The following is a 22,409-nucleotide window of genomic DNA, read 5'->3' on the forward strand; positions in this document are numbered from 1 at the left end:
GCAAAAAGCTATTAAGGTACAAAGCCACAATGAGGTAGACTCCAAAATCAAGAGTTCATCTTGTGCTAGGGGACTACTCAATATTCTTTAAACAGCAGGATAGAAGCTACCCTTTAGCCTGGTGGTACGTGCTTTCCAGCTTTTGTATCTTCTGTCCAGGAAGAAGAGAGATTGTCTGGGGTTGGTGGGGGCTTTGATTTTCTTACCTGGGTAGCATAAAGTGTAGACAGAGTTCACAGAGAGGAGGCTGGTTTCCATGATGTGCGGAGCTATATCCACAACTCTGCAGTTAGTTGTGGTCTCGGGCTGTTGCCATACCAACCCATGATGTATCTGGATAAGATGTTTTCCATGGTGTATCAGTAAAATCTGGTAAGGGTCAAATTTCTTCAGCGTCCTAAGAATCTAGAGGGACTGGTGGGCTTTCTTGGCCATAATATTTACAGGAATGGCTACTGGAGATGTTCACTGATCTTTCAAACCTCTCAATGTTGCACGGAGCAACTGAGGAGAATCCAAGTGCAAGACACAGGCACGGAGATTGAGTTGGGGATGCTGGCGCAGACGTGAACGTTGAACAGCAACCAGGAGGAATCTTGACATGGAGACGGGGTTTTCATGGAATATCTTGAAACTGGAGCTGAACTTAGAACTAACGGTTCTAATCAGTCAGGAAATGAAGTTAATACACAGGAATAGACCAACGAACTGGCGACCAGTGGTTGTGACGCCGGGGTTCTTACTCTGCAGTTCTTGTTGGAGATCAGGTGTGCTGACATCAAGCACATTAGCAGTAATTGGGAAATTAATGGTTGGAATCAAGGCATAATCAAAGGAGATTAGAGGCAAAATAGGGGATTAACAATCGGGACCATGACATTCAATCCCAATGCCATTGATGTTAACAGGAGATGTGCACCACCCTCACCCTCCTGAAGTCAGTATTTAGCTCTTTTGTTTTCCTGGCTTTGAGAGAAAGGTTGTTGTCATGACACCATGTTACTAGGCTCCCTATCTCTTTCCTACTACAGTGGTATGATCTTCAAATTTGTAGATGGCGTCAGAGCAGAATCTCACCACACAGTATAGGGAGTAGACTAGGGGGACTGAGGATACAGCCTTGTGGGGCACTAGTCTTGCGCATAATTATGGTGAAGGTGTTGCTCTCTGTCTGTTGCTCAGGGAGTCAAGAATCCAGTTGCAAAGGAAGATGTTGAGTTGAAGTTTAGGAGTTTGCTTGGAATTAGAGTATTGAAGGTGGGAGCTGTAGTCAGTAAACAATAGTTTAAATTAGATGCCTTTGTTGTTCAGAAGCTCCTGGTACGACTGTAGCACCAGGTAATGGTGTCTACCACAGATTTGTTTCGGTGGCAAGCAAATTTCAGTGGGTTGAGCTTGTCTGGGAAGCTGGAGCTGATGTGTGCCAAGACCACCCTCTCAAAGCACTTCATGATTGTGGGCGTCAGAGCCACCGCATGGAAGTCACTAAGGAACATCAGCTTATTTTTCTTAGGTTCTGGCATGATAGTGATCTTATTGAAGCAGGAGAAGCTGAAAAGGTCTAGAAATACCCCGCTGGCTGATCTGAGCAGCATCTAAGGATATGGCCAGGGACACCATCCAAACTAGATGTGTTCTATGGATTCGGTCTCCAGAAGACTGATCTGATATCTGCAATGGCAACTGTGTTTCACTTGCACTGATGGCTGTCAGGGTGGTTCGTGACATTCCAACCTTTTTCTGTTCAAAATGTGGCGATGAATGTGTGTAGCTTATCAGGAAGGAGAGCACGGCTGTCATTGATGCTGCCCAACTTCGTTTTGTAGCCTGTAATAACATGTAAGCCCTGCCACAAATGGTGGTTGGTCTGGGACTCAATTTTGGACTGGTGTTATCTCTTGGCATCCTGGATAGCTTTCTGAATCTTGACTTTTTTTGTGAAGGTCAGGGTTACCTGATCTGAATGCTGCATAAGGGAGTGCACTTCCTAGTTCATCTGCAGAACCTACTCTCTCCTTGGTGTTATGGGGGCAGCAAAGAAAAGAACAGTCAGGACCATCACAGAGGCTGCTGAGTGAGACCTCAGACACTTATGAATCAAGAGGTGTGACCCATGGACTAACGCGGCTGGAACACAAGCCAGGGCCTGGTCAACCCTCGATGGATCATCTGGGTGAGAATGTCTGATGTTGAAAGACCTGAAGCATCCAATAACCCCAGATGACAGTACATCACTAGGATGTATCTCAGCATCACGAAGTAGAATGTCAGGTGAATGACTGAAAATGGTTAATGTTTTTGATGACATGATTCATTCACACTTTGCATGTTGGTTGTTGGTTTCAGTGCAAAACAGGTCCTTACCTCAATGGAAACAATGAAGTTCACCAATGCCTTTGATGAATTACAAGGCAGAATGTTTAACTCATGGCATAGATGGCAAGATATAATTACTGTAGCTTTGTTCCTGCTGTTTGCAAGTCAGAGGTTCATCATCATTAGGGCTCACAATCTGCTCAAACAATAAATCACCAGCACTTTCCCAACACAATAATTTAGAACATCACAGCACAGTACAAGTCCTTTGATCCACAACACTACGCCAAATTTTTAACCTACTCTTCCCTCCTATATACTCCTCCATTTTCCTATCATACATATAGTCTTCTAAGAGTTTCTTAAATGTCCCTAATGTATCTGCCTCTACCACCACCCTTGACAGCACATTCCACACACCCACCACTCTACGTGTAAAAAAAAACTTACCTGATATCTCCTCTATACTTTTCTCCACTCACCTTAAAATTATGCGGTTTTCTCTAGGTGCTCTGCTTTCCTTCCACAGCCCAAAGATGTACTGGTTAGTGGGTTAATTGGTTATTGTAATTAATTGGTGATCAGGCAAGGGTTAAATTAGGGGTTGCTGGGGGGGCCGTTATGGCCTATTCCATGCTGTACCTCAATGAAATAAATAAATATAAGCATGCCATAGTCTTTCTTCACCATCCCATCTAACTGTTTCACCACTTTCAGGGAACTCTGTACTTGAAGCCCTTGGTCTCTCTCTTCTATAATAGTTCCCAGAAATTGTCATTTATTGCATAAGTACTGCCCCAGTTTAATTTCCCAAAATGCATTACTTCACATGTATGAGTTAAATCCTACCTGCCATTCTTATGCCCACATTCCTAGTTGAACTAGAACCTTAAATAACCTTCTTCAATGGCCACCACTACACAAAATATGTTGGTGTGATGTCATACCACCAACATTCTCATTAATATATATGACCAACAACGAGGCACCAATCCCTATGGCACACTACTGGTCACAGGCCTCCAATCTGAAAAACCAGATACTACAGAATCAGTAACATCTCTCCTCTATTTAATCTGTCAAGTACCATCAGAATTGCACTAAGTTTCCCGTCACTTCTTCTAAACTGCTGTGAATTTGGTCTCATCAACTTGATATCTCAGTGCTGCATCCCAAAAATCAATCTAGTAACTCTTCTTCCATGCCAAGAACACTCTTCCTCAGATTAGGAGACCAAGACTGTACATAAAACTATAGATAAGGTCTCACTGCCACAGCAAAGCATCAGTGTTTACAAATGCAATGAGGAATCGTTGTTCATTTTTGTCCCTCCTGTACTTCGGTTCAACGAATAGGTGTCTGAGTCACTTCAGGCAGTTAACTTAAATGACTTTAAAAGATATGCTGTTGAATCAAGTATTCAGCCAACTGCATTGATGGGAACTGATGTTAATTATAGGTTAGATTTGGAAACGACGGGCAGTTCATTTTGAGCTATTAATGGCTTTTTCATGGTAACTTCTTGTTCTTTTTATGATGATTTCAATATGTCAGACTACCCTGGAGAGATCTGAACTCACTCACTGTAGTTGTCCAGGAATTCAGCATTACACCACTATTACCAGACTGAAACAACGGTCACCTTAACCATTGCGAAACATCTCATCCCGCCACTCAATGACATCAGATGAATAATATCCACAACTATAGTCAGCACCTTCAAGATACAGTTCCAGCATAACGTGCAAACAAAGCTTCACAAAATGTGGAAGTTAAGATGCTTGGCCTTTTAATGCTTACAACCACTGTCACAACAGAAGGTAGTTCTAGATTAGAAATCTCCAGGTCACTATCATCATGATGACAAGTTGCTGACACATTGGAACAATTAAAACTGCAAAGTCCTCCTAGTGTCAGCACAATGCTACCCTTCATTGATTGGTCAACCTGCCATTTATAACCTTATCAACTGGGCCTTGGATCTCCTTTGCAGAATACCAGAAGGCAATCACCTTCACAGCAGAAGCACACAAAAAAGGCATGCTTGACAGTTTAAACCTTGATGCTACTCATGTACAGATTAAGAAAATAACCATTGATGGTGGTGTGTACTACATAGGTACCTAACCAGTCTCAGTAGTTGGCACAGATATTTCTATAACTGCCAAATTATTAGTGTCAATCTGAGGTTTAGGGTGACCATGCCAGTTCCTAAGTAAAGAATGCTGATAAGAAAATACTTATCTCCATCTCATGCTCATCAGTTGAACTCAGGAGGCCAGTGAAATGGTGTGCCAGAGACTTACATCAGCCAACAACACGGGTGGTAGAAAGTGACAATGAGGGACGTAGTCCTGACGAAGGGTCTCAGTCCAAAATGTCAACTGTTTACACCTTTCCATAGATGCTGCCTGACTTGCTGAATTCCTTCAGCATTTTGTGTGTGTTACTTTGAATTTTCAGTATCTGCAGATTTTCTCTTGTTTATGAGGGATTAATTTTCCTTTATGGCTTCCAATTGGCCACTTGTGGACAGTGTGGAATTTGCAAGGATCCCACCAGTTGTACTTTGAATTGCCTTTAACTCTGTGAGGCTAGTTTTTGTTCAATAACTTGGGCAAGTTTCAACTACTTACTGGATCTCTATCTCGTTCATTGCACCAGTGTGATCCCTAGAGGGTGACAGAGTGAGATTATACTTCAGGGGAGTTCAGCTTTGCTGGGTAGCTGAGAGGAACAAAACTGTGCATTCCATTCAGTTTCCTCTCCCAACTTCATACAGGTATCAAAATGGATATATCCTGCACTGACACTTCCATCAACAGAGAATGTCACATGTTAAGCTCAAAGAGACCGAGAAAAGGGAAAAGCCTTATTGTAGAAGTACAACTGGGGAAGACTAGGAGCAGAAAGTTTCTCATTGCAAGGTGTAGACATTAAAGCCATGTCCATTTCTACATTCAAATCTTAGACAAGAAGTGGGGCCTGGTGTGGCAATCAGTTAGCTAGGCAAAGACTTGAACCACAGAACATCCTCACCACCTCACTCATCTTTGCCCAGATTTTTTTTTGAATATGGAAGTTGTTGGCAAGATCAACACTTATTACCCATCTTTAATCATCCTTGAGGGGATGGTGGCCAGCTAAATTTTTGAAGTATTAGGCATCTGGTGAACATCCTCTCAGTGTGTTGACAGTTTTAGGATTTAGACTCAGCAATGGCAAAAATGACCAATATACAGCATTTCCAGTTAAGGGTGGTATGTGTGACTCACAGATGGTTGTGTTACACAGTGCCTCAAGCCTTTGTCCTTCACATTGACAAAGGTTGTTGGCTTGGGAGATGATGTCAAACTAGCCCAAGTGAGTAACTACATTGCACTGCATAGATGCAACACCCTATATCCTTACAATTTTGGAATGGTTGCCAATCAATTGGGCTGCTTCACCCTGTATGGTGTTGAGTTTCTTGATTGTTGAACATGCGTGGCAATTGGAAAGCATTCTACTACGCTACTGAGTTATGCTTAGAAGACAGGAGATGAGCCATTTGCCACATGCGGTACATACTGCAGCATGGAAAAAAACCTGGAGCATTAAATAAAAACAAATTATTGGAGGAATTCAGTGAGTCAGACAGCATCTGAGGAGGCAGGGAGATAGTCAGCATTCCTCATCAGGGCTGAGACCATGGAAGGATGATGAACAGATGGAACAAGTTCCGATAGGGGAAAGGAGAATGAGTTATGTTAAGTGCATGGGTGATGGGTGGGGTCAGGGTAGGTGGAATGTTTGAAAAGAGGCAGTTGATGGAGGCTGGGTGGACGAGAGTGAGAAAGGAAGGAATATGGGGGATGTGGGTTATTTGAGATTCAATGTTCATGCATTGGGTTGAAGACTACCAGGACAGAATGTGAGATGTTGTTCTAGTTTTCATCCTCCTCACAATTCCCTGCAGTGAAGCAGACAGAAATCAGTATGGGAATGGGAAGGGGAGTTGAAAAGGCTTGTAATCGGGAGCTCAGGATGACTGCTGTTGACAGCGAATTCCCAGTCTTTGCTATGCTCTTGTAGTAATAGGATTTATAAATATCAAATATTGGTGTTTAAACACTCATGTTGGAGATGATTGTTGCTTAGCCCTTCTGTAGTGCAAATGTTACTTGAACTCAGTCCCCTGCCTCATTGTTCTCTAGATTTTGCTGCGTGCTGGTTTGGAGTGTTTCAAATTCTGAGGAGGTATGGATGAAATAGTACGTTGTGACATCATCAACAAACACCATTATTTCTGACCTTCCAAGAAGAGGCCATTGATGAAGCATAAACATAGCACATTACAGCACAGTACAGGCCTTTATCAATCTAACCCTTCCCTCCTACATAACCCTACATTTTCTATCATCCAAGTGCCTATCAAAGAATTTCTTAAATGTCTCTAATGTGTCTGCCTGTACCACCACCCCTGGAAGGGCACTCTACACACTCATTGTTTTTATGAGAAAATCTACCTTCGACATTCCCTCTATACTTTCCTCCAATCACCTTAAAATTATGCCCCCCAGTATTAGCCATTTTTTTGACTGGGAAAACGTTTCTGGCTATCCATTCTATCAATGCCCCTTATCATCCTGTACACCTCTATCAAAACATGTCTCAACCTCCTCTGCTTCAAAGGGAAAAGCCCTAGCTCGCTCAACCCATCCACATCTAGTGGATGCCCTCTAGTCCAGGCGGCATCCTGGTAATTCTTCACTGCACCCTCACTAAAGTACCCACATTCTTCCTTTAATGAAGTGACTAGAGCTGAACAAAATTCTCCAAGTGTGGTCTTACTAGGGTTTTATAGAGCTGCAATGTTACCTCATGGCTCTTAAACTCAATCCCCTGTTTAATGAAGGTCAACACACCATATGCCTTCTTAACAACCCTAAAGACCAGTGCAACAACACTGAGCAATCTATAGACATCATCCCTCTGTTCCTCCACACTGCCAAGGATCTTACAATTAACCCTGTATTCTGCCTTCAAATTTGACCTTCCTAAAAGAACTACTGCATACTTTTCTGTCAGGAATGGCACGAAAAAGGGGGAGCCTTCTATGTGGTCCAGCAGAAAGTCAGACAGAGCATCGGATTCCAAACATCCATGGTACTGAAATAATTTTAAAAATACTTTAATAAGGCATCCTAATGATTATTTTAAGACTTAATGTTTGGCAGTTTATAATCATGAACCTCAATAATTTGAAAAATAAAGTTATATTAAATCTGTTGTCCCAAATTAGCAATATAATTTATTTAATACATAGATGTAAGGCCCAGGGACAATGATTTGTCAAGGATAAAGCTGAAAAGGTCATAAGTGATCTTGATGAATATCAGAGTTTATTATAGTTTAAATTATAATCAAGGACTTTCTGAGACTTTCAGCTTTAAATCCCTGGCTCCAAATGATAAAACATCTGTGCCCTATTCCTGGCTGCAAGGATACATTGTGCTTTTAAAAGATTACATTGCAAGATGATTAGATGATTAAACAATGGACAGGTTCCAACACTGTTGCTTTATTGAAAAAACAACTGTAAGTTATAGGCTCATATAGTTACAGTTTTTAATGTTCAGTAGAATTCACAGTGATGTTGTCATTAATATATACTATTATTAGCTAGAAGAAAGTAAATGAATAGATAATTTCACACAGAGAATGGTGACAGTTCAGAACTGGCTGCCTAAAGAAAGGTCAGAGGGTAATAGCATGAGCAAGTGTAAGAGATAATTAAACTGACTTTCTGCTGAACATTAAGGTGAAGGTTCCCTTTTGTTATTTTAAATGTGGAAGGTGATCTCTTCATCCCTCTAGTGTGACCAGCAGCAGCAGAGAGAGCAAATGAAAGAAGGGGAGACATGTCTGGGGGCAGGAGGGCCTACTCTCTCTATGAGCCTTCCAGAAGTAATAACCTCATCCCTGTCAATCTGAAGAGCCCCTGGCCAAATCCTCTGTGAGCCATTTCTTCACTACCACCCTCTGCTTCAGGTCAATTTGCCTAGAGGCTTGCTAGTGGATGCTTAAGATCTGTTATTTCCGGAAGAGGCAGAGAGAAGTTTTCATAAGCACCTTGCAATGAATCATGGGAATATCCACCAAGGTGTCTGTGTAACCTGTGACATGCATGTGAGTGAGTTTGGAATGTGTCTAAGTGTGTGGTGGCGCAAGTAGTGCTGGAGGGAGATGATTGAGGGAAGTAGTAGATTGATATGAATAGGTGATAGTGGTGTGCTGTAATGTCTGTGAGTGTAGTGCTATTGTTGATAGATGGATTTGTTAATGTGTTCATTGACCCATTTGTGAGATTGTTAACCTTTTCTGGAACCTGTGCTGGGGCTTTGCTCCTGGTGGTGACAACCTTGGCAACTCTGTATGGTTTCTCGTGCCTCTGTTTTCATCAGAGTCCATGACTGTCTTCATCTCTTCACGCAAGATGTTGGGTTATGATCGGCAGTTTCAGGGTTAGCACTCTCACTTGTAATTTCCAAACCTTTGTAAAAGCATTTAAGAGTAGACTAGGTACTTGATGGTCACCTTTGCTGCTAACTCCCAAATTCACTTGGGCCATTTTGAATGCCTTTTTCCATTTTCTGTAACTTTCTGCCTCCACTTCAAGGAACAAACTATCTTTTGACATTTACTATAAACCCATTGGCTCCCACAGTTAACTCGATTACTCCTCCTCCCATCCAGTCTCACTTAATTACTAGGGTCCGGTACCTCCTGCTGCATTAATGGTATCCCCCCAAAACCCTCATTTATATTGATATTTTCCACTTTTCTGAAATGCCACATCGCATTTTTTATTATTTTATGTGATAAAATGCCCTCCATTTACCTAATCCAAGAGATGCTTCAACATCCCTTAAGTATCTGCTTCTACCACCACTATGGTAGGGTGTTCCATGCATTTAACACTCTCTGTGTAAACACTTTCCTCTGACACCCCCCTCTACACATTATCTGGAAACCTTCTGTAATTTGGGAATAACTTGCATTAATTCCACAGAAGTTACTGTTGCTACCTGCTGCACTGTCTTTGTGAATTGAAAGAACGTTTGAAATTGCAGATCTGTTTGTAGACGCGATACAACAACCTGGGCATGGATGGGGAATCGAAATTCCTATGGCCAGCTGGTGCTCAAGCAATCTGAAGCAAGTAGGCCAGACACACTGATCAGCTGTAGTCTGGGATAAGCAGATGCTATAGAATCTGCATCTGTGGTCCCATGCCAGTTGGATCTGGCATTGGTCTGGAAAACCGATTCATTTGAATAGGAATTCCTTTATTGGACATTGTGTAACAAAGGAAAGTTCAGTTATTTATTTTTACTTAAGATATTTTAATTAAATTATTTTTAATAATTTAAGTTTAACCTATTTGAAAAGATTGATAACCTCAGCCTTGAAAAGTCGACTGTTTATTCTTCTCCATTATCATTGTCTGAGCTGCTCCAGTAGTTACGTTTGTCCTTTGGATTTCCAGAATCTGCAGAATCTCTTATGTTTATTGATAGGATTTTAGATATCTTAGGATTTCAGAGATATTTGAAGTTGCTTTTCAAAGCCTCACAAACTTTGCCAGTGGCCTTGCCCTAGTTAAAGGCTATCAGGGGCTTCCGAAGGGTAGGGCCCAGGCTATACATTGCTCAGTCACTCTGAGGCCTCATTGAAACTCGCTACCTGCCTCAGGTTAGCGAAGGCCTATTTAATTGGATCCATGTATTTTTAGGAGAACTTAGGGTGTGGGGTTGGGGGGAAGGAGAAGGTGCAACTGCAAGTTGAAGCAGGAAAAAGAAGGGACAACGTGGCCTTGCTGTGTAACTCACCACAGTGTGGAATGTTTTGCCAGGACCAACAAGTCAATTCTGTGTCTCATAATGGGATAACCAACTTACATGGCCCTGCTCAGACTGGGTGAGCCATTACTCCAAACTTAGTAGTGGCGCATGTACTCTCTCCATCACTATCCCATGTCATGAACGGGATGATGGAGGAAAACTGCAGGTCAAGCAGCATCCATGGAGCGAAATAAACAGTCAACATTTCAGGCCGACACCCTTCATCAATCCTTAAGAATAGGTCATCCTTCATTTCATTAACATGCAGGTGAAGTTAGAGAAGAGGAACTAAGAAATCCAGGTGAGTCCACAGTATCTTGGCAGTTGTAATCAGACTCTCCCTCCATGTTCAATATAAATAATGAGAACCATATGGCTGGTGTGGCAGAGTGGGCCAAGTTTGCCACCAGCGGAGATGTCATCTCATTAGTTGTGACAGGCTTCAGAACGTATACCAGCAATGCACAATATAAAGTCAATATACTCTAAATTCATGTGTCTCTGAGTGATCAATCTATGTCCTACTTGCCCTGAAAGGACAAGCATAAAACATCAGTTTAGGAATCACATGAATTTGTGAAACAGCAAGACGAGAGGACACAGCCTCAGAATACAGTGGCATCCTTTTAGAATGGAGATGGGGAGAAATTTCTTTAGCCAGAAAGTTGTAAATCCATGGGATTCATTGCCACAGGCGGTTGTGGAGACCAGTTCATTGGTTATATTTAAGGCAGAGGTTGATAGATTCTTGATTAGTCAGGGCATGAAGGGATTGGGGAAAAGGCAGGAGATTGGGGCCAAGAGGGAAACTGGATCTCCCATAATGAGATGGTGTAGACTTGATGGGCCAAATGGCCTAATTCTGCTCCTATATCTTATGGTCTTATATTAAATAGAAGCAAATGGAAACGTTTGCAGGAGTTCCTTGCTGATTCATTTGGCAACTGGTTGAACTGCTTATTCTGCACTTCCCTCTGTAGATCTGGTTTCAGGAGGCCTATGCCAGATCTCAGATTGCTGCTCATGAACAGCATTGCAACTGTTTGATTTGTCATCACATGAACAGAGTTCCAATATGCAAAAAGGAAACTCCCTACCTTGTGCTGCAGAGAACTATCCTCCTAGTCCATAATTTTAAAGGGCTTCTTGAAGGTTTGGATAAACCTTTTAGCTAACCCATTTTTTTTTTGCTGGGTCATGAGGAGCTGACTTGAATTGTTTGATGCCATTTTTTTTCACTGAATAGTCTGAACTTTTCTGACATGTATTGTGGTCCATTGTCACTCACAATTTGTTTGGTTAAGCGATTTCTGGAGAAGATAGTCCTCAGAGTGGAAACGATCTTTTCTGATGTGGTTGACTTCATTGGATCAGGTTCACACCTAGAAGATGTTAAAGGTGGGGTTCCGCAGGGATTGGTTTTGGGGCTGTTGCTGTTTTAATTTACATTAGTGATTTGGATAAGCACGTAACAAATAAGCTAGTAGAGTTTGCTGATGACACAAAATTAGGGGAGTGGGCTGATAACATTCAGGCAGCAGAATCAATGCAGTTAGATCTAAAGAAAATCCAGATGTGAGCAGTTAAATGGCAGATGAAATTTGTAAATGGAGAGTTTCATATATAGGAAGCAGAAATATTAGTTAGAAAGTTCACTGTATGAGAAGGATGTGAGCATCCTGGTAGACTCATCACTATCAATATCTAGACAATGCACAGAAACTATTCAGAAGGCTAATAGAATGTTGGGCTATATAATGCACTCAGTGGAGTTCAAGTCAAGAGACATTTTCCTTAAGCTGTGTAAACTGGAGCACTGGAGGAAATTCACACGGCACGGGAGAAAATGTAAAATCTTTTTACAGGCAGCCATGGGAATTGTAGAATTGAACCCCAATCAGTGATAGCTGGCACTGGAGTAGTATAACACTAACCACTGTGCTACATGCCATCCACACTTATGGCAACTTGTATGGTATAAAGGTTAAGCCGTTGATTAGACTTGGGGCTTTTTAGTTAATTTCATAATGCCACTTATTTTCAGTCTTGTGAGATTCTATATCATTTTGTCCCATTCTCAGTGCTCTTGGGAGTCTCCAAGCTGTCAACCCTCTACCGCCTGCCAAGTTAATTGGATGGTGCACCCTCAAATAGCTGCCTTTCTGTGCTGCAGCCGATTCTTCCTTCAGGTATTTTATTCAAATCAAACAGCCAGAAACCAAGTGTAGGACAAAGTAATATTAGATCATAAACACAGTCACAATTTCCAAGTCTGACCACTGATTCTCCATACCAGAGCTCATCAAGCAACTGAACATGAAGAATACTTCCAGTTATTTCCAGTTGCAAGTTGGCAGGGCTGTTACATTGCGTGTTTCCTGTATTACCCGTTTCTCAACAGATCAGGCATGCCTTATCTATAGAGAGTATATGGAAATACAGTGTAATTTTAGGAGATATAGATCTGCAGAGCTAGTCAATCTGGCTTTGGACAAAGCTAAACACTCATCTGTTTTTCATTGCAATCACTTTAAAGTGTTCAATTTGGAGAACGTACATTCTAAACATGATATTTTCACTCTTCATAAAGGTAGGTATAAATGGAAAATATGCATGTGGTTAGTACAGTTTCAAAACTACAAGTAACATGATGCATTGTGTCATTATGATCTGCATCTATAATGGAATAAAAAGGAAGGAATATTTTTGTAGATATTGTATGTGAATGGTAAGATCAATGCAGTGGATCCTTTGGGAATGCTGGGCATTTCGGAAAACTGGACCTCCATTGCCCGTGCCACACTATAAGTGGAAAGATGATTAGAGCATCTGCTACTTCCTTATACAGAAAACTGCCCTCTGGCTGACCTTCACATTGCCTCATTAAGAGCGGATGTTACTCTGTGGATGCAGGTCCAGTCCCAGGAGATAACATATAAGTTATTACCATGTCTCTGATCAGCTCTGTGACTCTGTCTTCACACACATTGTACCAAGCTGACATCTCACACTGTACTGGATGTTGGAAGTCTTGCTTGGCTCACAACCTACCTGGAACGGCCGCTCCTGCAGTTTCTGCATTTCATTCCCAAATGTCCATAAGCCCATAAGACATTTGACCAGAATTAAACCATTTGGCCCATTGAGTCTGCCCCATCATTCGATCATGGCTGTATTATTCTTCTCTCAACTAATTCTCCTGACCTTCTCCTCATAACCTTTGATGCCCTCAGAAATCTAAAACCTATCAACCTCTGCTTTAAGTATACTCAATGACTTGGCTTCCACAGCTATCTGTGGCAATGAATTCCGCACATTCACCGTTCACCGGCTAAACAAATTCCCCCTCATCTCTGATTCTAAATGGATATCCTTGTATTCTGAGGCTGTGCCCCCTGGTCCAGGACTCTCCCATTATTAGAAGCATCCTCTCCATGTCCACTTATAACAGAGTTGATGAATAACTTATATTTCTGCATTTAATTTTTTGCAATACAAACCTTCCACTTACAGGCCCTAACTTATATTGATAAAGTCTGCAATTGTTTTCACAGGCATTCTCCTGATGATTAGCGTAACTTCATTCCCAGCTCATTTAGTCCCTGGACCGTCACTGTAAATACTTCCATAGTACACTCCTGTCTTCTGGTTCCGTTCAAAGCCTCAGGTCAGCATTAACATGACAAATATCTTAATGTATTTGTACGTTTCCTACTGATATCCCTTTAATAGGGACTCAGAAAGCAAAAATAACATTGTCACTTCATTAATAAAGTCCATAAATGTTCACAGTCTGAGCATTTCTGGGAAGTGGTAAGGTTTGAGATAACAGCATTAATGGACATTCTACTTAAAGAAAATATATATTTGGTGCTGATATAATCTCTAATTTAGAGGAAACTTCATATAATATTACATTTAGAAGCCCAGAAATGACAGCCCTGAATTCAAGCAATGATGTTATACTATACTTCACTCTTTATATCCCCAAGACTGCACTTCAGAACAACTTTATAGATTTACAGATAAAGAATGTTTAGGGGCATCAGGCGTCATAAAAGGTGTTTCATAAGTGTAGCATCTTTCACCGATTAGACTAAGAGACACACACTTGAAAGAAAAATGTACTTACCAGTTCAACTCTTCCAAATCCTCCAACTCCCAGCGTGTCGATGATATTGAAATCACATAGCTTCAGATTTGAGAAGAAGGCAGACTCAGCTTCATATCTAGATTTTATCACATGGAAAAATGGAAAGCTCTTAGTTGTGATAAAATGACAATTTTGCAGCATTACCACAGGATGGTAAAACATTGAGAACAATCTGCTGGCAAAGAATCCTTCAGAGGAGGCCTAGACTTTGTTGAATAAATTGGATGTGTTCTGGTCCCAAAAATCCAAAATAAGAATGTTGAGATTTTGTAGCTTCTCCATGTGCATCAAGTTAGAAACAATGATATTGGAAGATGCCAGAAATAATTCCAGCTAAGCACATTCTGCTGAAGCTTTTCTTTTTCTTTTGTTACTGATTTTAATCAGCAATCTTTCAGGGCAAGGATAATAAGGTGTTTTAGGTTTCCGTATCTCATTATCTGAGTTATCTCCCAAACAATCTCGTGTGCAGTTGGCAAAGATTCTCCAGATGGGAGGGTTCAGAAATAGCAAGTCCATAAAAATCTCCAAATAGAAATCACATCCTGTTTTCTATAGGGAAACACTTCGTAGCAAATCCCACAAAGGGATTCGCTCTGGGGCTTACGTAGTTGTTACCGATTTAATGAAGTATTTGAGTCTTGCTCATGTATATTTAAGATCACACGGCCAGTTGTTGAAGTATATAAAAGACAATTCTGAAACACAGCCAAAGATACACAGAAGCGTGTGAGAGTCCCTCATAGATCCACTAGCCTGCATGCAGATCCAAAATTAGCAACATGTGGTATGCCCTGGTATGTGAAGAAAAATTTGATGATATGCACTCTGGATGGGCAACTGGCAGCTAAAAAAAAAAGTTGACCACATGATCTCATAATTGGCTTTTAGCCAACTCTGAGGTAATTCAACGTGACAGCCTTATTTGCTTCTCCCAATTTGAACACAGAGATTTGATTTTATTCATATTCTGCCATTATCTTAATGTGGCAATTCTTCATGATAAGCAGAATACAATTGGCTGAACACACATCCAGAAATTTGAGCACACCCATTCAGGTGTACAAAATGGGGTAATAACAATATGGGGGTAAAATCAGGAACAGAATGCCAGCAGTTACTATTTGGGACAGAGGAGATTTGTTGGAAAAGTCACATGTTAAGGGTGATTGGATTTGGAAGGGTGGTTGAGATCAGAACTGATCACATAGAAGGGAGACTAGATGTTCTGTATCTTCAGGGTGTAAAGAATTCCCAAATAATCTTCATACAATACCAGTATCCCAGCCTGGAGTTACACTGGAAAGTCCATGTTCTCCTGGCACTTCCCAACAACAGATGCCTCTAGGACAAATTCCCCCACAATGCTTCAAAAAGAGGATTACATGGAGAGTAATGTTGTCCTGAAAACCTTGACCCTGAAATCACACTAGGGTCACAAAGAAGTGTCCAGTTCAATTATGAGACGGGCACGAAACTATCTGGAAATAAACATCATCATGATGAAAAAGCAATACCTTGATATTATATTTATGGATAATTTTTTATGGCCTACACTCATTTTGGATCTTTTGAGAGCTTGACCATCACTATGATGGGAACTTCATGACTTGGAAGACTAGTGACTCGATGAGGTCGAAAGGGTGGATGTGGAGAGCATGGTGCCTATGGTGGAGGGGTCTAAGACCTGAGGGCACTGCCTCAGAATAGAGGGATGTGTATTTAGAATGGAGATGAGGAGGAATTTCTTTAGCCAGAGAGTGGAAAGCATTGCCACAGGTGGCTGTGGAGGTCTAGTCACTGGATCTTTTTAAGGCAGAGATTCATAGATTCTTGATTAGTCAGGGCCTGAAGGGATATGGGGAGAAGGCAGGAGATTGGGTTTGAGAGGAAAATGGATCGGCCATGATGAAATGGTGGAGCAGACCCGATGGGCCAAATGGACTAATTCTGTTCCTATATCTTATGGACTCAGTTTCTAATATTGTGCTGGACCATGCCTTTCTACAATGATATTAATTAATGACCTTAATAAATTGCTGGACAGATTAATACACACTGGACAATTACACGACAGTACTAGGTGGAATGATATGGCTTGTGGCCAAGTGGTTAAGGCGTTGGACTTGCAATCTGAAGGTTGTGAGTTCAAGCCCCAGCTGAGGCAGTGTGTTGTGTCCTTGAGCAAGGCACTTAACCACACACTGCTCCAGTCCACCCAGCTGAAAATGGGTACTGGGAAAATGCTTGGGGTTAACCTCGCGATCGATTGGCGTCCTATCTGGGGGTGGAGGGGAGTCTCGCACTCTCAGTTGCTTCATGCCACGGAAACCGGCATAAGGCTTGGGACAGACTGTTAAGTATAACGCTTGGGACAGACTTTAACCTTAACTTAACTATCTGGGTGGAATGTGCTTCATACAGTAATAATGTGAACTTACTCACTCTCTACTTGACACAAAAGATCCTGTCATGTTATTTAAAGAGCAGTGTTTTTCTTCCCAGTGTTCTTAACAATATTTGCACCTTGAATAAAATGATGAAGGTAGATAAACTGGTCATTTATCTCATTGTTGTACATGGATATCTAATGGGCACAAAATGGATTCCATATTTTCAATGTTCAGTGGCAACAAAGACAAAAATACATTCTTGGCTGTCGATGTTTTGGCAGATCTGAAGGTTATGAGAAGTGCTATGTTAGTGCAAGCCCATTGCTCCTGTTCCTGCCCTCCTCATCCAAAACTGCTAGACAAGCTTCTGTATTTTCCTTTGAAACTATCTTCATCACCTCTCCCTTGCATCCTTACCACTCACCTCAAGCATCACTAAGATTTACCTGTGTTCATCTCCTCCATATCCCACTGGGCCAAGTTTCTTCGAGACATCCACCAGCCCTAGCCTTGAATTGGTGTCTTCTTCCAGTCTCTAATACTCTCCTTATATCCTAGATGAACCCACCTCCTCCATTCCCCAATCCTATTTGCACCAAATTGCCAATTTCTGTTGCTGCTCTTCATGTTGCTGAGTGGCATATTATCTGCTGCCTTTGTACCAGTTTATTCCACTTTAAACTTACCATCGTCATCCCCCTTTCTAATTAACAACTGCCCCAGTTTCAACATTTGTCTTCCTTTCAAAGTTATTGATATGCTGTCAATTCATAAATCTACACTTAACTTACTGATAACACTAAGTTTGAATCCCTGCCATGTCATGCTGCCTAAACAATGAAAGTCACAAATGTGACTTTAAACATAATAAAATCACTTTTTGTATCCTTCCCTATCTCAACATTGCACTTAACATGGTTGAGCCTAACATTTCCATATAACATCTTTCGGATTGCTGGTGTCACATTTTCCGGGATCTATTTCTATCTTCCCAGTTATAGACAACACAAAAAAACACTTGCAATAGCTTCTCTTCTCCCTCATTGACTGATAACTCCAGTGCCTTCCTGGAACTTGCCTTATTCTTAGTTGCTCCTCAGAATCATAAAGGAATTTTAAAACTTTATGAATAAAGAGAGTTAAATGTGCACAAATCAGAAGGGCAGAAACCTGACACAAGTCCAACAATGTCCAGATTTGGCTTGAGTGCATCAGGCAGTGGACTGGAAACCTCCTCAGGGGAGTTGGGCTGCCAGAATAAAAATAGTCACCATTCATTAAGAGAGTGTGTGTTTGCAGTCTTCTAGTTTAACTCCAGGCACAGCAATTTCATGAGCTAGTTGAGACTTGAAATTGAAGCTGTGGCAGAAGCAGAATGGAACTGGAGTGGAGCTGAGAAGGTGGCACCTAATTCGGTAATACTGAAACTACATATCTGCTGCCTTGGACAAAACCGGACAAAGCTCTTCTTTCCACAGGACAACACACACAAAGTGCTGCAGGAACTCAGCAGGTCTGGCAGCATCTATGGAAATGAATAGACAGTCGATGCTTCCGGCTAAGACCTTTCCTCACAGGAGTTCTGATGGTTTGTAGTAAGTTTCAAAAGACTATGCTCTAACTTTATCAACTTTAGCACTTTGGAGCAACCTATTGTTACATTTGCACAGAGCAACAAAGGAATAGAATTAAACATATTTACTGAGTCATGTCAGTAACGGTACACACTGGGCAACCTACAATGCAGGAGTTATGGACTGGGTCTGGCTACATGAAAGCATATACATACTTGAAAACCCGAGCAAAGACAGAACCTTCCCCGTGTAGGAGGCCCAGTCGATTCACCATGCTATGAAGCTGCCACATTCTCACAATCAATCAATATGGGACACTTATATACAATCTGCAGTTGGCAGACCTCTGCCAGAGTGGTGATGCTCACACAGTCACACTGTGGCATCCAGGGGAGGAACAGGCTGGGACAGCACAGCGTTGTAGAGGTTAGCACAATGCTTTATAGTACTAGTGACCTGGGTTCAATTCCCGCTGATGCCTCTAAAGGAGTCGGTACGTTCTCGCTGTGAGCACGTTTTCCTTCAGGTGGTTCCTCCCATAGTCCCAAGATGGTTAATTGGTCATTGCAAATTCTCCCATATTTAGGCTAGAGTTAAATCGGGAGCTGTTGGACAATATGACTCAAAGGGGCAGAAGGCCCTGTTCTGTGCTGTATCTCAATAAATAAAAAATAAAAAGAAGAAATGTCAGCACTAGAAGTTGAGTCATCTACAGTCGCAAATAAGTGAGTGACAGGTGATCGATACAGCTCTTAGAAGCTTCCACCCTAGGATAAGAAGGTAGCCTTGTAACCTGAACATCTTAGATTTATAACTGTCTGAGGATTCATAGAGTTGTAACTCAGAAACTGGCACTTCAGCCCACCTAGTCTGTACTAACCTGTTTTTCTGTCTAGTCCCATCTACCCTGCACCTAGACCACAGACCCCATAGCTCTCTCATCCATATTCATATTCAAACTTAACTTAAACCAGTGCTTCCCAGACTTCTTTGGGTGTCTGCCCCCTTGGCTCCCTGTCTACATTCTCAGCACCCACCTCTCCCTTTCTGGCCTCTACATAATTAACTATAAAGAATTTTGAATAATGCACAGCCAAGGAGAATAGGAACTGCAAATTCAAAGCAGTGACAAATAATTACAAAAATATTCAAATCTATTTAAAGCTACAAATAAAATTATTTCTTTATTTAATTGCAACAAGAACAATATTCATCAACAATATTACAGCATATATTAGTAGTCCAACTATTGACTACATTGCTTTTTTGCCTTTCAGTGAGCTGGATAGGCTTGGTGCAGTGATATCAGCTTCTCAACATCAGGCTGAATGTTACTCAGAAGGAACTTCAGATCCCCATGTTCAGTATTTTGCAATCTGCTTCATTGCTATGAAAGGCTGCAGTGAAACCACGCTCCACTAATTATGTTGGAAAGGTAATATAGGACACATTGATCTTTACCACAGTGCAGGATAGCGTCCAGGGATTTCTTTCTGCAGCCACAAGTCTTGATATGTTGTTTTTTTAACCTTGATCAGTTCTTCCTCCAACCTTCCTGTTAATTCCTCATTACAAGTGTTCAGGAATTGATTTATTACCCAATCTAGAATGTGGATGGAGAGAAGATGCTGCAGCCTCTTTGACACGTCTTTATGCAGCTCACCCCAGTGGGAACAGCATATTGGAAGATCATCTTCTGGTATTCTTTCTTTCTCTTTCCACTCAGAGAGGCTCAAAAATTGGAAAATGTTGCAATGACCAATGTTGCATTTAAATACGTAGGATTAACTTAAGACAGAAATATGGAGACGATTGAACTGACTTTGATAAAATTCACATAATTTCCTTGCAATTGAAGATTGATTTAATTGAATTTTGTGAATAATTCTGACAAATAAGCAATGTCATTCCTAATTTTCTTGAGTGGATTACTTAATGAAGCTTTCAAGTCTTCAAATAGTTTTATCACTGTTACAAAAGCATGTAAAAGTGTCTCAGGCAGATTCCTTTTGAGAGACATCTGTGCAGCAGCAAACGTTCAAACTGTTCATTATTCTCCATATAAAATTCTCGAAATAGTCAAGAATTGAGAGCATGGAACTTGCGTTTATTTACTGCTGTGATAATGTGATAACAGTATTTAATGACTTGGGTAGCCAATCACTTAAATTTTTTTTAGAGTATGCTAGCTAGAGCCTTTTTCAATAAAGTAATAACCCATGGTGACATCCTGTCATTGATAGTACCCCATCTATTGCACAAGCACGAATATTGATGAGTGTTTTTCTCTTTGAAAAATTGCTCAAAAACCCAAATTATTGACTTCCTCCTCAGATCAGTTTCTGATCCCCTTGCAAATAATACTCTTGAACCATGCTTTCAACTTATATGAAGCAAACATAACCAAGAAACAAGAATTTGTTGCATGGCAAAGTTGACTCATCCAACTGCAGAGCAAACTCTGCTTGTTGCACAATGTGTCTTCCACATTCTCAGACATTTCATCTATTCATCTTTGAACAGAGTTGTCACTGAGCAGAATTCCTTTAATTATTTGGTCCAGTGACCTATTGAAAATCGTACTCAGAACCTCTCATACAGTTGGCAGTTCTTCTCCAATTGTAAGGGCCTTCACAGATTTAGCAATGAGCAATTAAATGTTATATGAAACACACAAGACATGACTGTTTTGCCTTTAAGTGTCTTCCATTACTGAACTAACAAAACTACTAACTATTCTACTCAATATACTTTCTCTAGACTATGGTCACTGCAATCTGCAGCCTGTAGTTTCCCTTTGGGAGTTGTGCTTTTGAACCATCTGCATGACCTGGTGATTTGGTAGTATCCTGAAGGATTCAACTAACTGGATTCTCAAGAATGTAGGTATGGCCATTGTGGCCATTGCTGGAGAGGACCTCAGGCAAGGTTGAAACTTTGGACTGGATTGGAGTTTCCGGGCCTGAGAGCCAAAAATGAACCAATGTTTAGCTAAGTTAAGCACTGAGCCAAATTGAAAAGATTAAGACATCGAAGTGAGGGACAAACTGGTGTTCAGCTCTCTATTCCATGAGACTTCACTCCCCTCAGTGCTGAACTGACTTTACCCCAATGAACGCCATACCCTAATTCACAGGAATTGCGTCACTGCATTAATTACAGTATGGGTATCATACTAGCTAAAACTGTACCACAGTAGTGAATGGCAATAATACTTGGGCTGGACTTGGAAATCACAATTTCTATAGTCCAGATCTCTCATAATATGCCAAATACAGAAGTGTCACATTGTTTTTCAGTAACTCTAATGCACTTTGACCAAAACCTAAGGTAACAGTTAAATAGGAAGAGATGAGGTGATTTTGTGATGAATTATACGACACCAAGGATGAAATGCTTATAATTCATCATCTTAAATTAAGCCCGTAATCCCTCAGCTGCCTCCCTTGCTACCAAGTGCCCACCAGTCCCTTATCTTTATAGCTCCCTTAGGAACTCTCACTTCCCTGGGGAGGGGAGGGGAGGGGTAATATCATCCACTTGGCGAACCAGTCTTTAAATGTTACAATTGAACCCGCATCTACCACTTCAGCTGCTAGCTTGTTTCACACTCACATACACTCTGAATGAAGAAGATCCCCTTAAATATTTCATCTTTCACCCAGAACATATGACCTCTAGTTCTAGTCTCATCCAGCCTGAGGTGAAAACGGCTGCAGGAATTCACCCTAACTTTACCCCTCTTAATCTTGTATACTTCTACAAGATGTCCTCACATTCTCCTACACTCCTGAGGATTGTGTTCTTATGGTGCTGGCAGGAGGTTGGAACAAGAAATATGCCTATTGGGCCAGAAGACCATGCCTTCCAAAAGGTGTCAAGATATCCTCAACCTTGAACCTCCACATTCACGATCCTGGCGGGACACTGCCAGAGATTTCAACACTGTCTTGTTTTCAGGAGAAGGGATGAACAGTGAATTCACCACTGAAGAAGCCAGTCAGCTTAAGTGAGTGAAAGCCTGAAATAACATAAGGATCAGAGCAGCTCTCCCCGCCTAGTCTGCAATATTTATAAATGAGAAAGG

General features: G+C 41.2%; 1 protein-coding gene across 2 annotated transcripts in view; it reads right to left on the reverse strand.

Annotated features, from left to right (window-relative positions):
* prkg1b (protein kinase cGMP-dependent 1b) overlaps nucleotides 1-22,409 on the reverse strand; it is a 730,867-nt gene that overhangs the window by 58,007 nt on the left and 650,451 nt on the right. For both annotated transcript variants that reach the window (XM_059947430.1, XM_059947429.1), the window contains exon 10: nucleotides 14,335-14,431. In XM_059947430.1, coding sequence (XP_059803413.1) covers nucleotides 14,335-14,431 — 97 coding nt within the window. The remainder of the gene's footprint in view (nucleotides 1-14,334; nucleotides 14,432-22,409) is intronic.

Source organism: Hypanus sabinus, chromosome 22, assembly GCF_030144855.1.
Source record: "Hypanus sabinus isolate sHypSab1 chromosome 22, sHypSab1.hap1, whole genome shotgun sequence".
NCBI lineage: Eukaryota > Metazoa > Chordata > Chondrichthyes > Myliobatiformes > Dasyatidae > Hypanus > Hypanus sabinus.